The 14255-nt window shown below is 39.3% G+C and overlaps 1 protein-coding gene across 1 annotated transcript in view; it reads left to right on the plus strand.

Annotated features, from left to right (window-relative positions):
* The window catches only part of LOC140927661 (mitochondrial calcium uniporter regulator 1-like), an 81482-nt gene extending 67648 nt beyond the window's left edge, over window positions 1-13834 (plus strand). The window contains exons 7-10 of the mRNA XM_073377337.1: window positions 6188-6259; window positions 7296-7349; window positions 12642-12702; window positions 13728-13834. Of these exons, the coding sequence (XP_073233438.1) occupies window positions 6188-6259; window positions 7296-7349; window positions 12642-12702; window positions 13728-13786 (246 nt within the window). The 3' untranslated portion in view covers window positions 13787-13834. The remainder of the gene's footprint in view (window positions 1-6187; window positions 6260-7295; window positions 7350-12641; window positions 12703-13727) is intronic.
* The last annotated feature ends 421 nt before the right edge of the window (window positions 13835-14255 follow it).

The following is a 14255-nucleotide window of genomic DNA, read 5'->3' on the forward strand; positions in this document are numbered from 1 at the left end:
CAGAGTTTTACGGAAATTAAATTTCACTCGACCGAAGGCATGTCGTGACACTTTTCAAGACGTTAATTTGAGGCAACTTTGCCGGACAATTTACAACAAACTACGGGACTCAGCAAAAAACAAATACCCCAGCCATGTATATTAACTCTATCTTATCCATCGAGGCGACTTTCGTGAACATCAGGTTTCAATCAAGCAAACAGGAAGACTTAAGCGTAGGTCCCGTCTCACAGCACTTTCACTGATTTGTTCTTGTGGGACATAAAAGAACCCACCTAATCAACCCACGTTACCGAGATGACATAACAGTTTGGGCAAAATGAGTTTATTGAACAGTGCTAAACAACTGCAAGACCGATATCTGGACAATGAACAGGAAAAAAACTAGGACTAGGAAAACTAAGAAAGGTGAAAATTGAAAATACAAAATCGTAAAAATATTAGCCTGGTGGGAGAGGTGGGTATAAGAGCTTACGCCAAGGTCTCTCCAGATCTTACAAAAGATGAGACTCCAGACCACGCGGTCGATTATAAGGAAAATTCGATATCTCTTTTACTGGTTAATTAACCATCATTAATAAATTCATGATTTCTCCACTATTCGAAAAGAGTAGGGGTCGTAGACTGCAGTGGTGTGGCCAACCTTTACGGGTTGTGGGATTGGCTAGGGATGGCACCTCGCATGGGACCTGAGTCCTGATCGGGCACATTTCCTCTGGGCAGGTCTGTGTCCAGAAAATCTGGTAAATAATAATAAATCAATTAATTAATACTGTACTGTTACAAGAAGTTGTTTTTGTTGTTATATATTTTTCTAGGTAGCTGGAAACGATCAAAGTCAAACTCCTCCTACATCACTCCCGGTGGAATAATTTTTCATTTTGATACACACAAACTTGTCAAGAGACTACAAGATAATGGTTTTTATATATTTTTCTTTTGTAAATCTTATGTCTTGCTTCTTCATGAAGCAAAAAGGTAAGTCTTCAATTGTAGGTCTTGGGGGAGCTAAAATTTGTCTTTGTAACATATTGAAAGTGATAATAATGCATTTGAATGCAATTTAAAGGAGTTAACAACCAATAGCATCTTCACTGCTGGTGAATCTGCAGTCAGTTGCCTGTGTATGCCAGGTAGTTTGCTACATCCTTCATGTGATCCAGGGGTGTGTAGAGTTTTCTTTACGCTACATTGTTCTTGCCATGAGGTTTCTTTGAGCCAATTTTTTCTTCCCCCTTCCCTTCCTGTAGTTTAGTAGGGAGCTTAAGCAATGATGACATGAACAGCAATGAGAACAGCAAAAAAGCAGTAGGTTTAGATTTGGCAAAACAAGAACTTTGCGCATGCATCATGCTTTTTCGTACATTTCTTAGCCGCCACGACTACAACATGATAATGCCTAATTTCACGTTTTATCGAGGACAGGAACACAAGACAACGACTTTCTTATTCTGTCCTGAACTTTGATACATCCTTTAGAATTCAACTCCAAAAAAATTTTTGCCAACATTTGATGAATTAAACACTAGATGGAATAAGCGCAATAAAGTTTGAGGCTGCATGCATTTTCTTTTTAAATCACGTTTTCGTAGCCGCCGCCGTCGTACATTGATGCTTAAGCTCCCTAGTGATATTTTTTCAGTGTGGTGGGTGCTTGTTTTTTGTGTCCTATTTTTGAGAGGGCTCATGGCTAGGTTGCACCTTTATCCCAGGCATGGGGACGTTATTCAGTCTAGGGGCTGGCTACCAAAAGTAGAATAGCCTCTGGATACTCCAGGCACCCAACCTCCATTTTAGCGATACAGTTGTTAACATCAAAATTCCTTTATATTGGTTACTGGTACTTATGATGGGTGAAGACACTCAAAGCCTGTATAAGCTTCTAATTAATAGGCTTCTAATAAGCTCTGAAAATCAGCAACTGAGCACAAAGTCCAATAGGTTTGGGGTGGGGTGGTTAGGGGGTTAGGTAAGAGCTCCCAGTCCCCACTACCTTATGCACCATATTGACAGCACTTCTGCCCAGTTCATTCATACATTCATCAAAATATAAGTACAAAAACTTAGAGGGTGGTGAACAGTCTTCCTATTACTTAATAATAAGTGGCAAAGGAAAGTTTAATTGTTATTTATTTCTATTGATTTTAGGTTTCAGTGAAGTTCAAGCTGAAAGTTTGACAGCTTCTTTGGTTGATATAATCACATCAAGTGCTCACAGTGTGGCAAACAGCACTGTGTCAAAGATAGATCAGGTGAAAAAAATACAGTTTATGAGCTGAGCTGGTTAACCCTTTAAGCTCCAATATCCACATACAAATTCTCCAAACTGATCTTCATACATTTCCTTAAACAATGAATTGATAGAATTTGTTTTAAGTTCAAGGCATTTTCTCTTAGGTTATTAATTTTCCAGATGGTAACCGGCCACACAATGACCGGCCAAAGAAATTTTTCACAATATCGGGAAAAAAGTTAACTCATCCTTATGTTTTAAAGGAAGCAAATTTCTAAGATTTACTAGTGAGGATTTGGATGTTGATTTATGAATGAGAGTGTGCATGACTGGTCAACATTACCTGCAAACAAAGTTTTTGGCCAGACAAGTTAATTGCTATTCTAGCTGGACATAATGTCAGTTGACTGGCTGTTTTTTTGAGCCCCAATGTTTGTGACAAGTTCGAGGTTTGCCAACAGTTACCAGGGTACAAAGATAATCATTTTTACACCTTGCCATTCGGGCAAGCTGAAGCTAGCATTTACTAGCTCAGACGACGTTTCAACTAGCCCCAAAAGCTTTTTGACGAGCAGAATTGATTACACAGTTCTTGTTATTCGAATTCCTCAAAACACATCACTTGCCTGTTGGGCAAGTTAAAAACAGAATTCACTAGCCTAATAGCAAAATCCACTAGTCCCGGGCTATCATACACTACTTTCTTTGCACGCTGGTTACAGAGGTGCAAGACTCTTTTGAGTCAACAGTTAAGACTGAGTGTATGTCTTAAGTCTTTTTCTACCCTTCGAAGTAAAATCCCTTCAGCTAACAAAATTGGCTGCAGAAATTGCAAGTCTAGAACAAACTTTATTGCATGCATAGATACCTGCTCAATTTCATTTGCAAGAAAGTTTTAATTTTTTCCATTTGTTAAATTAATTACTCTTCTTTAAAATTTATCTAATAACTGTAAGAACTGTAGTAAATTAAAACATCATTTGTCAAATTTACATTTTTTTATCATAAGAATGGACAACTTGTGGCTTGCAATCTTAGTCTTTCTGCACGGGGTCTTGCATCTTGGTTGGTGATGCGTAATCACAAATTAATGTCTGTTTAATACAGTTTTTTACATGTAACAATAAAAATGACCATGTCAGTTACTTTTTATGTGTCTATGTATGCTTAATTAAGGTGTCCACTTAAGAGAGGTTTTATTTACAGTAAATGAGGTAAGTAATTGCAGGGGATACTACAGATGTGGCTACTGTCAGCTTCATACAGATTTTACTCGTCTGTGATTTTCCATTTTAACCTTCCCACCTCCTCATATTCATTTTTTACACAGCTGGCAGGCAAGGATTGGCTAGCTGAGTGGACTGGCCAACATGGGTGTATTTTACCCAGGCAATTTCGATTGACTCTTGTTGTTACTATAAGACAGTTATTTCTTTAAACCATCTTTTATACCCATCGATATGTATGCACGCCTATCGGCAGAGGGCTCTGTACAAGGACTAGAACGTTATAATCTATGTGATCTGATATCAACGTATAAGATCCGACTTGGCATTTTATTACTAGTCAGGAAAAGAAATATTTCAGGCTCTAAAAAGTTGTAGTTCTTGATTTTTCAGAGATTTAATTTTCTTTTTAAAACTTTTCAGGAGAGACTTGAGGTGAAGTTTAATGCTATGGTCGATACAGTAAGGTAAAATCAAAGCAACTGATAATATTTTTAGTACAGCTATATCAGAACTATATAGAGGACCTATTAAGTAAACCCATTTGCCCCTTGGAGATTTAGACTGTAGCTACTCTCGCAGTTTCCCTGTTCAATATCTTGCCAGAAAGAGCCAAAACATTCCGTATGCAAGGCGAGTTCTACGCTGGTTTAAATTACAGCGAAATTTCCGCTCTGAAAATGCGGGCATATGAGCCAAAGTTAAATTTTGTGTTGTATCCTTCCCTTTTCTTTTCCTTTATTTCACCTGTTATCTGACTTTTTGAGAATCTTTTTGGTGGAACTTTTTGCAACTGTTTTACTTTGTTATCTATCGATGGGTTTAATCTGGCCCCAGTTGTTCAAAAAGTGGATAGCGCTACCCGCTGGATAAATCACTATCCAGTGGATAACGCAATTGGTTTCCCTAAAGGTGATGTTACTCGGGACGATTCGCAACGACGATTTTTAGCGCAACACAACGTTGCAACATTGTTGCGACATTGTTTCGAATGGTTACAACATTGTTCCAACATTGCAACGCTGTGTTGCGCTAAAAATCGTCGTTGCGAATCGTCTCGGGTAACATCACCTTAATGCTAATCCGCTAAATAGTGTTTTATCCGGTGGATAGCGTTATCCAGCTTTTGAACAACCGAGGCCAGATTATGGTGAAAGAAGAAAAGGAAAGAAAAATGATAATAACGGTTGATATAAAGTTTACAGACTGACATACTTGTTGCCTTAAAACTTCTTTTAGGACCTGTTTACATGGAGGTGGGGGACCCCAGGTAGGTGAGGTAACTCGCTTAGGTGGGGTAACCCGCCTGTCCATATAATCTCTCATTTTAATTTGATCACGTTTACATGATAGGTGGGGTGACCCGCCAAGGCGGGTAGCCCGGTCTACCAGACCGCGTTACCCTCTCAGCCGGGGTCAAATTTTGTTATGTAAACGTTTCAAGGTGGGGTAACCCGCCTGGCCGGGGGTAGGATTCGTGATACATCAAATTCGTGCAAAATTCACTTTGGCGGTGGCTTTTCATCATTATAAAAGCTAACAATAGAAAGCCATAGCACTGAAGATTGCAGCAAGAGCAACAAGAGAGTGTAGAAGTGCATTAATCGCCAAAACTCGTGGTTTGCCAGCATTTTTCTTGTTTACGTGCTTAGCGACCATTCAATAATCTTGAGAAAGTGAACCCCGGGATGGCGGGGTTGTAAGATTGCATGTAAAGGAGGGTTATTTTTTTACCCCACCTTAGCAGGTTACTTCATCTACCTGGGGTCCCCCACCTCCATGTAAACAGGCCCTTAATTATGGCGAGAAAAGCAGATGGCAGAGTTTTGCAAGCAATAACTAAAGGGTGTTCTACTTTTCTCTTTTTATATGTTTTCGTGATTTGTTTTCTCTACTTCCAGAAATGAAATGTTTCTCCTTGAACAAGGAAAGTTTTCACGAATTCAAGAAGAAAATCAAGTACGGTAACAATTTTAGATTTGATTATTTATAAATCAACAAGCTTTTCATAACAATTTATATACCCCATTCGGCTACTCAACGTTGTGCCCAATTCAAATCTCCCGGGGTTAAGATTCTTCGTGTACTGTATTTGCATTATAATGTGGCGGTCACATTTAAATGATATGGAAATTCCTGAAACAAAACGTTTTATTCCCAAAGTGTTTGAATTGGGTGCAACGTTGAGTTAGCCGAATTGGTCTAGGACAGTTGTTTTAAGATTTACTTAACATCTTCACATAATTCATAAGTTTTAGATGGTTTTCTTTGTAAAAAGTGTGGTAAAAGTGTTTTTACTCTAATATTTACTGATTCATTTGAGTGGTCACGTTTTTCAGTACTCGTGTGAGCAAGAAAGAATTCTTTTGGTGTAAAATGCTAAAAAACACTGACATACTAGTATGAGAACGTATATGTGTATATGAGAAACAGGCAGTTTTTCAGCAAACTAAAAACACAAACCCAAGACGTTACTTATAATTTTTTCATTGGAAACCCGGCTTGTATTAGTTTATACTTTGATGTAATTTACCTTCAAAATCTTAATAACTAGACAATTAATTTTGTTTGTACTGTTTTTCTTTTCGCGAAAGAAATTAAGAGGTGAAGTGGTTTCTCTGAAAGGAATTTTACAGGTAACGAAACATGAGTTTTTGTCTATTAGATTGTGTAAGGTTTCGTCAGTATTTCAAGAATCAGTTTTGACTCTGAACGTCTTCCTTTTTAGGACGAGGTGGCCAAACTCAAAGGAGGAATGGCCTTAGACTTCAGCTTGGAAAAGAGTCGAATAAAAGAAGAGGTTCAGTATACTTTGTTTATTAGAATACCGTAAAATTCCGAAAATAAGCCCCTTTTGTATAAGGCCCTCCAAATATAAGCCCCCCAAACCGGTAACGCAAAAAACCCTTCGTTAAATCGTCCCTCCAAATATAAGCCCCCCGGGGGCTTGTACTTGGAAAATTGCCCTCAAATACAAAGTAAAACAAAGCTAAAACGATACATTACTTCCAACTATAAATCGATTTCCAAACGCAAATATCCCTCCGTAGATAAGCCCCTCCAAAAATAAGCCTCCCAAAAAGGGCCTTTGAAAAATATAAGCCTTGGGGCTTATTTTCGGAATTTTACGGTATTTGTTAGGAGATCATATACACTCGATTGTAGATATTAAATGATCTAGGTGACCCAAACGGACAGTGGAAATATGGGTATAAATGACAATTAGCTGAATGCTCAATGGATTTCGCAGTCAAAGCCCTGTGGTTTGAACTTCTAGTAACGAACATTTCTCTTATCGAAAGCGACCGTGACCACTCTTTGGGGCCGAGTTGGTAATCTCATTCCCAGGGTCCTCTCCTCTTTCTCGGCCCCTGAGGTCGAGTAGGAATTGACCCCGAAAACGAGATTGAAGTTTCCACTGTTATTTTGGAACCTGTTGGGAGTTGTTGGGAGGTTTCGTTGACATGGTTTGCATGATATTTGTGTGCGCTGTATGTACTTTTCAACTCCTAGTAAACGAAGAAAGAAGGAAAGTTTCTATCACTGATATCATTTCACTACTCGTTTTGTAACTCTGCAAAAAGTTTCAGTCATTAAGCTCTTTTTATAAGAGACCCATTTTGACACTCATCTAGTAATAAACCACCAAGTTCGGTAAGCGACCGCTAGGTTTAGATGGCACTGGGTGGTCGCTTGCGGGAGTTTCGACTTTAAGCTTTTCAGGCCCACGGAAACCTGAAACCAGCCTCACTTGAATGTTGTTATTGATACCCTATTCATCCTATCCTGTGAATGTACGATTATTCAAATCTCTTGTCTTGCTTTGTACATTTTAGCTTGCAGTGCGAGATCAAAGAATAAAGGATACCGAGAACAGAATAGAAACTGAGGTATGTAGTGAGTACCAGTCGCGGTTCATTTTATATCCCCAGCATTAGCCTGCGAGCAAGCTCTCCGGGGCGCTCTGGCGGCGGGGCAGGAAAAGGAAGGAGAGCTTGCAACTGCGTCTCTGGAATTTGAATTCCACCCCCAATTCCCCTGTGGCTTCTAGTCAGGTGGCTAAAGGCTCAGATCTATACAGAGCGGACAAAAGCACCAAACTTTGCATGGTTGTAGCTTAGGACATGTTAGTCAATATTAGGATCGGTGCCCACAGCTACCTCTTCAGGATTTGCAGCAACTGCTCGCTGAAGTTCTTCAACAACCTTCCTTGATGGGTGGCCTGTGCTGAAAATTGCAATCCCTTGTTTTTTGCCATTTTTTGATGAAAATCACATAAAAAGGCAAGTAGATGGAAAAAGAAACTGTATTAATACTATTATCATTAAAACCGATGACTAAAACAAGTCAACTTAATGATATAGCAATAATGATATGCCATGGTGGGTACCCTTTGCTAAGAATATGAGTTCCTTGTTTTTTGCCATTATTTTGATGAAACTTGAAAATCAAAAAGAAATTGTATTATTATTGAAACCAACGACAAAAAGCAAGTCAACTAAATGGAAGATCCAAAGAAGACTTTTTCATATGCGTACTCTGTCCCAAATGGCCTTTCAAGATGGCGGCTTGAAGGTGTCTTTTCATGGATTGTAATAATCCGCTAGAATAAATTGTCGTTTTTTAAGGGAAATTGTGTACAATTTGAATCACTACTGGTTTAAGTGAAGTTTTAAGCTCTTCTTGGCGATAAATGTGTTATCGAAAGCCACATTTTCGCTTCATATTTTGTGCCGATTATGAATGACTATTCTGAATTTGTTTTCTTACTGGTTAGTTAAAGGTTTCTGAAGCCGAGATGTTTTCTACACACCAGGATGGATATCAACTGGCATCGTTGTCATATTTGTCAAGAATCAACAGAAGAAGATCTGAGAAGCCCATTGGTTTAACCGTACAAGCATTTATAGAACGCTCCTTGCAAATGTACTAGAATTCAGGAAAGAGGACTGTTTTCCTGTTGCAATTAAGTTTGGTATTGAAATCACTACAGTAGTAAAAATGCAAAGAAGCAATCCTGTCACCTCAAGTTTAGTAAGTCCAAGTTAGAAAAAGCAAGAGAAAGGAAAAGCAAGCATGTTGAAGCAGACCAGAAACAGAAAGACAGGAGGTTGTAGATTGTGGTACCAAACGAGCTCGGAAGGTTGACACCAGTGAGACCGCAAAGTGTGTGACATGAAACGAAGATGATGGCAACCACCTATACAGTTTCTATACATTGAAAGCCGACAGAAACCTAAGACGTATTGCCAACGATTTACTGGACTATGGCCCTCCAAGAATATTTGGCGGTGGTGTGATTGCCATAGATTCAAAATATAATACGCGCTGTTTAACTGACTTGCGAAATAAGAATACATGTCAGAGGAACGCAAGAAGAAAAGTGAAGCACCTTGGAAGGTCGAGGAAGACGAGGAATTAAGTAAATCAAGAGCATTTATTGAACTCACTGAGTACATAGCAAATGCAGTGGAGAATGATACACATTTCTTTCTACTGGCCGAACTTCATAAGCTGTATTCGTTACATACAAAGGCACACACTTGGCAGCCCCACTAGTGTTAGTCTTCAAAGCTTGTTTGCAGTGCCGTAGCCAGACCAAACGGCCAACCGAGGCAGGCGGGAGTTGCTAGGGGGGTTCGGGGGCATGCCCCCCCCCCCCCCCCCGAGAAATTTTGAACTTTAGTCTCTCGGAAATGCGATTTGCAGCGTTTTCTGGGTCTTTCGGTAACTTTTTTTCGAGTTAATTTAAGTGGAATTTAAAAAGCAATAATCAGAAACAAGCTGCATAATCTGGGTGACCGTTAACCTCGCCAATGGTTTTGATCAGTATTTGTTCAAAAAAAATTTGGGTTAACGTACGTAGCCCCTTGAGATCGATGATATGGTAATTTTTTCATAGTATATTGACTGAATTGCTGAATTCTTTGTAATATCATGATGCGTTAAAAATATCCGATGATCGCTTATGTAAAATAAAAATGATCGGCGAAATTCGTCAAAATTTTACCGAGGCGAGTGCCTCGGTTGGCCTCATACTAGCTACGGCGCTGGTTTGGTACCACAATCTACAACTTGCTGTTTCTGGTCTGCTTCAACATGCTTGTTTCTCGTTTTTACTTTACTTTTTCTAACTTGGACGCAAGGAGACAGGATTGATGCCACTTTACATTTGTTTACTACTGTAGTGATTTCAATATCAACGTAATTGCAACAAGAACACGTACAGTCCTCTTTCTTGAATTCTAGTAACTTGAATTGTCAAGGAGCGTTCTATAAATAATTGTGCCGTTAAACCAGTTGGTTTCTCAGATTCTCTCTTTTCGATTCTCACCCTTGGTAAATATGATAAATATGACAACGATCCCAACTAATTTCCATCGTGGTGTGTAGAAACGAGCTGAAACTCAATCACGATAAGACTGAAATCGTGCTTATCTTGTCGATGAACCATACTCGTCCATTCTTTAGCGACTTCATTATGGGCAATGCTGGGCTAAGAACCACCGCCAGATTATCGTTGTACCAGCTCAGGAACTTATCAAAGATAAGAAAGTGTATCACACAGGAGTCTAGCGAAATTTCTGTACATGCTTTTAGTACTTCTAAAATAGACTATTAATTGCAATTCACTACCCCCAGGTCGGACTTGTAAAGGCTTTTTGGACACATTATTCATTTGACCTTCACCGGCTTCCTGTTAGTTATCATGTTCTTTTTAAACTTCTTTTGTCAGTTTTCAAATCACTTAATAACCTTCCACCTAGCTATCTAGCAGACAGACTTAGTTATCAAAGGCGCTCCAGGAACTTGTGGTCTGCATCTCAGCAGCTGTTAGAACAACCTCGAAAACTCACGGGGACAAGGCTTTTTCGGAGTGCGCCCCTAAACTGTGGAACTCACTACCATTAGCTAGATTTGCGCAAGTTACCATCTTTAGCTAGTTTAAAGAAAGGACTGAGAACATATCTTTTTACGCAATTTTTAGAGAGTAAGTCAAAACGTCTTTAATATCTGCAGATCATATAACTAAACTTATAGAATGTATATTCAGTTTTTTTTTTTGACTTATTATCATCATATACAAACTTTAATGGCAAAATATTTTTAAAACATTTTAATTTTTGTTCCCTTCTCTTGTTCTTTGTGAATTGCAAATAGATTTTAATATATGCTATTTCATGCTCGAGAGATATATATTTTTCCTCTTTAACATTGTAAACCACCATGAGCTTAGGATATGAGCGCTATAGAAAGTGATTCAAATTGTACACAATTCCCCTCCAAAACGGCAATATATTCTAACGGATACTTACAGTCCATGAAAAGACACCTTCAAGCCACCATCTTGAAATGCCATTTGGGACTGAATACGCGTCTGAAAACATCTTCTTTGGATTTTCCATTTAGTTGACTTCTTTTTATCATTGGTTTTAATAATAAGATAATACAATTTCTTTTTCTCATTTTCATGTTTCATTAATATAGTGGCAAAAAACAAGGAATTGATATTCTTAGCACAGGGTGCCCACCATGGTATATCATTATTGCTATATCATTAAGTTGACTTATTTTAGTCATCGGTTTCAATAATAATAGTATTAATACAGTTTCTTTTTCCATCTACTTGCCTCTTTATATGTGATTTTCATCAAAAAATGGCAAAAAATAAGGGATTGCAATTTTCAGCAGAGGGCACCCATCATGGAAGATTGTTGAAGAACTTCAGCGAGCGGTTGCTGCAAATCCTGAAGAGGTAGCTGTGGGCACCGATCCTAATATTGACTAACATGCACTAAGCTACAACCATGCAAAGTTTGGTGCTTTTGTCCACTCTGTATAGATCTCGCTAAAATTTTGCACTAAGCCACCGGACTATTCCCGTCGAGTGAGCTGTCAGAATTCCGCCAATCAGCGGAAAGCGGAAAGGAGCGCGATTGTAAACAAACATTGAAAAACACATGCCGAGGGGTAATGAGGTCATTACTAATGTCACCAACGCCAATAAGCATTTCGCTTCGACTTTTTTGATGCAGATATTGAAATTCCAGAGACGTAGTTGCAAGCTCTTCTTCCTTTTCCCGCCCCGCCGCCAGAGCACCCCGAAGAGCTTGCTCGCAGGCTACCCCAGCATTAAATTTAGAGAGTGGCCTTTTTTTCTTGAAATTTCATGCATATGCATGATGAGGTCGCATAGTAGGCTGCCATGCAAACAATAATACCTTTGTTCTCCCGCCATCTTTAACGTTGAAACTGACAGAGAGTTGGAGCGAATCAAAAAATGTTTCCAAGGGAGAGGTTGACCCCTCCTCCCTTAGTTTTTCAATTGCGTTTAAGGTGGCGGCCGTAATCAATGTACCTCAGAGCCGAGTTGTTTAAAGCTGGGTTAAGATGACCCAGGGTTAGTGCGAGATTTAAATTCAGATATGAAAGCTTTAAAAACATTTCAGTTTTTAATTCTTTTCGTTTACAACTTGATGATTGGCAGCTCTAAAAATAACAGAGAAAATTATCCGAGTAAATGCTTTTGAACACAAGAAAAAGAAACCCGGGTTAAGTGCTAATCGGCCTTGGAACAACTGGGCCCGGAGCTTCCGTTAAAGAAAAAAAGAAAAACGTATTTTCCTCTCTCCTACCCCCTAAGGAAGGCCTGATACTCATGCTACCTTCACACGGCACCGGACTAATTTTCGACCGGTTTAAAAATTCCTGCGTCTAGGTGTTCCGTTCACTCATAACTAATCTAACCGGGCGAAAATTTAGACGCCTAGCCGTTCAAACTGCCGTGCGAACGGAGCAAAAATATTGAACGGTCCCGTGTGAACGTAGTGTGCGGTAAAATTTATCAGCCGATCGAAAATTCGTCTCGTGCGACGTAGCTTCAGGCGAAGTCTTGTTTTTCCCACCTTTCTTACCTGGGGTTCAAACCGTGTTTTGCCAGTCCTTCATGGTCATGCATTTCGGTGACATAGCTGGGAAACAAATTCGCTAAGACCGCGTGACCCAGAACAATAAGCCGGGCAGAATAACTTATGTTGCTCTCCCTCAATACGTACCAATTGTCAAAAAAATAACGATTTTTTAACAAGCTTACATTTGAAATCTCTTAAAGGTTCGTTTTGGACTTCTTTTTTTAGAAAAGACTGATTTTACTGTGCTATTCTCATGTTTTCACTCCATAGGTTGCTAAACTAGGAACGCAACTCGAGGCACAAAAGTTAGATTTAATCAAGTATATAGTAGGTAAGATAATACACTCCAATCTCTCGGATTTTGCCTCACATCTTACGTTTTAAGCTTAGGGAAATGTAGAAGCTGAAAAATCGAGTTATTTTTCCAGAAAAAAAAAGTGTCCTGAGAAAAATCTGTCCCTCCAGCTGAGTCAACTGAGGCGGTTTATGAGAAAAAAGGTTGACCCTTTCGTTCGAGCCAACAGCGCTAGCGCAAGCTCTGATTGTCTCGCCTTGACCGAGTTGACTCTACTGGGCGAGCAAAAGTGTTTATATGGAGTAAAGTTTGCCCGGCTAGGAGGGCGAGCCCACCAGCACAAAAAGGTGACCCGATTAGGCGCGGTACCCTACTAGTCGAGCCAACTTTGTAAACGGTTCGCCACGTTTTATAAGGAAAATATGAAGAGTTAGCTCGCCCATTTTAGTTCTTGCTCAACGCCGGTTCCGCTACTTGCCGAGCTCGCTACATGTTCGCTACCTGCATGCCGAATTCGCTGCCTATGTTGATGGTGTTAAGTCTAGAATGTTTTTATGGCATGTATAAAAACTCTAGATTGTGAAATATGTAGCTTAATAATAAAGAAAGTTCCGCAAAATTAGTAATTTTGACTGTTCCTTACTGGTTGTGTGCTTTCTCTCTCTTGAAAAAGCCGCTGTTCCATTCTGAGCGATGCGCGGACTCGATGATAATATTCTAAAACATGGCGCCTCTTCAAGTTCAGTAAGGAAGAGTTATTTAAAACAGGATGTTGGTTCTAAAAGATCGTGGAAATGTTCACAACACGTTTAGCAACTTTCGTAGCGAAGTTGGTAGAATGAAGTAAGTAGCGAATTTGCATGCCGGTAACGAACATGTAGCGAACTCGATAAGTAGCGAAACCGGCTGTTACCCCGATGATCAGGTAGGCGCATGGCTCCTCTGCCTGGGACAGCTTTTTCCACCAAAACGGGACCTCAAAAACCTTCCATATAGTGGGTTCAATGTTGTGTTTAAATTCTGAAAACAAGTCTGTACTACTTTTGTTTTTGCCATTGCAGGAAGTTTACTGTCTTGTGTTACGTTGTTCCTTGCGGTGTGGAGATTCGTCAAGACTTGATAAAATTTAACAGTGTAGTACGTAATTTCACAAATTTTTAAATTCTTGTATCTAATAATAAAGCGAAAAATCTTCTTACCGAGCCTTGTATATAATTTAAACAAATGTTTATCAAACTATGTAAAATATGCTTATGATTTCGTGGAGAGAAAGAGAATAAAAGACGATCATCAATCAAGAAAAAAAGTGTAAAGTCGGGAGGTATATTCTTCGAGCTTTTGAAGGTGAAAGCTTGTGAAGGTGTTTGCGCGATGCACAATGGTCTCAGAGAAAAACCGTTGACAGGGCTCGCACAGACTTGAAAAGTACTTGAATTCTAGGGGGAGTCCTTGAAAAGTCCTTAAATTTCTTCAACTTTGAATCCTTTGAGGGATTTTCTCAATGCATACTGAGCATACCCCTCTCTGATGTACTCAATCTTATTAGCAACTGGATTAGCCTCTTGTCCCCACACTAAAACATAACCATT

Source organism: Porites lutea, chromosome 2 (assembly GCF_958299795.1).
Source record: "Porites lutea chromosome 2, jaPorLute2.1, whole genome shotgun sequence".
NCBI classification, from domain to species: Eukaryota; Metazoa; Cnidaria; class Anthozoa; order Scleractinia; family Poritidae; genus Porites; species Porites lutea.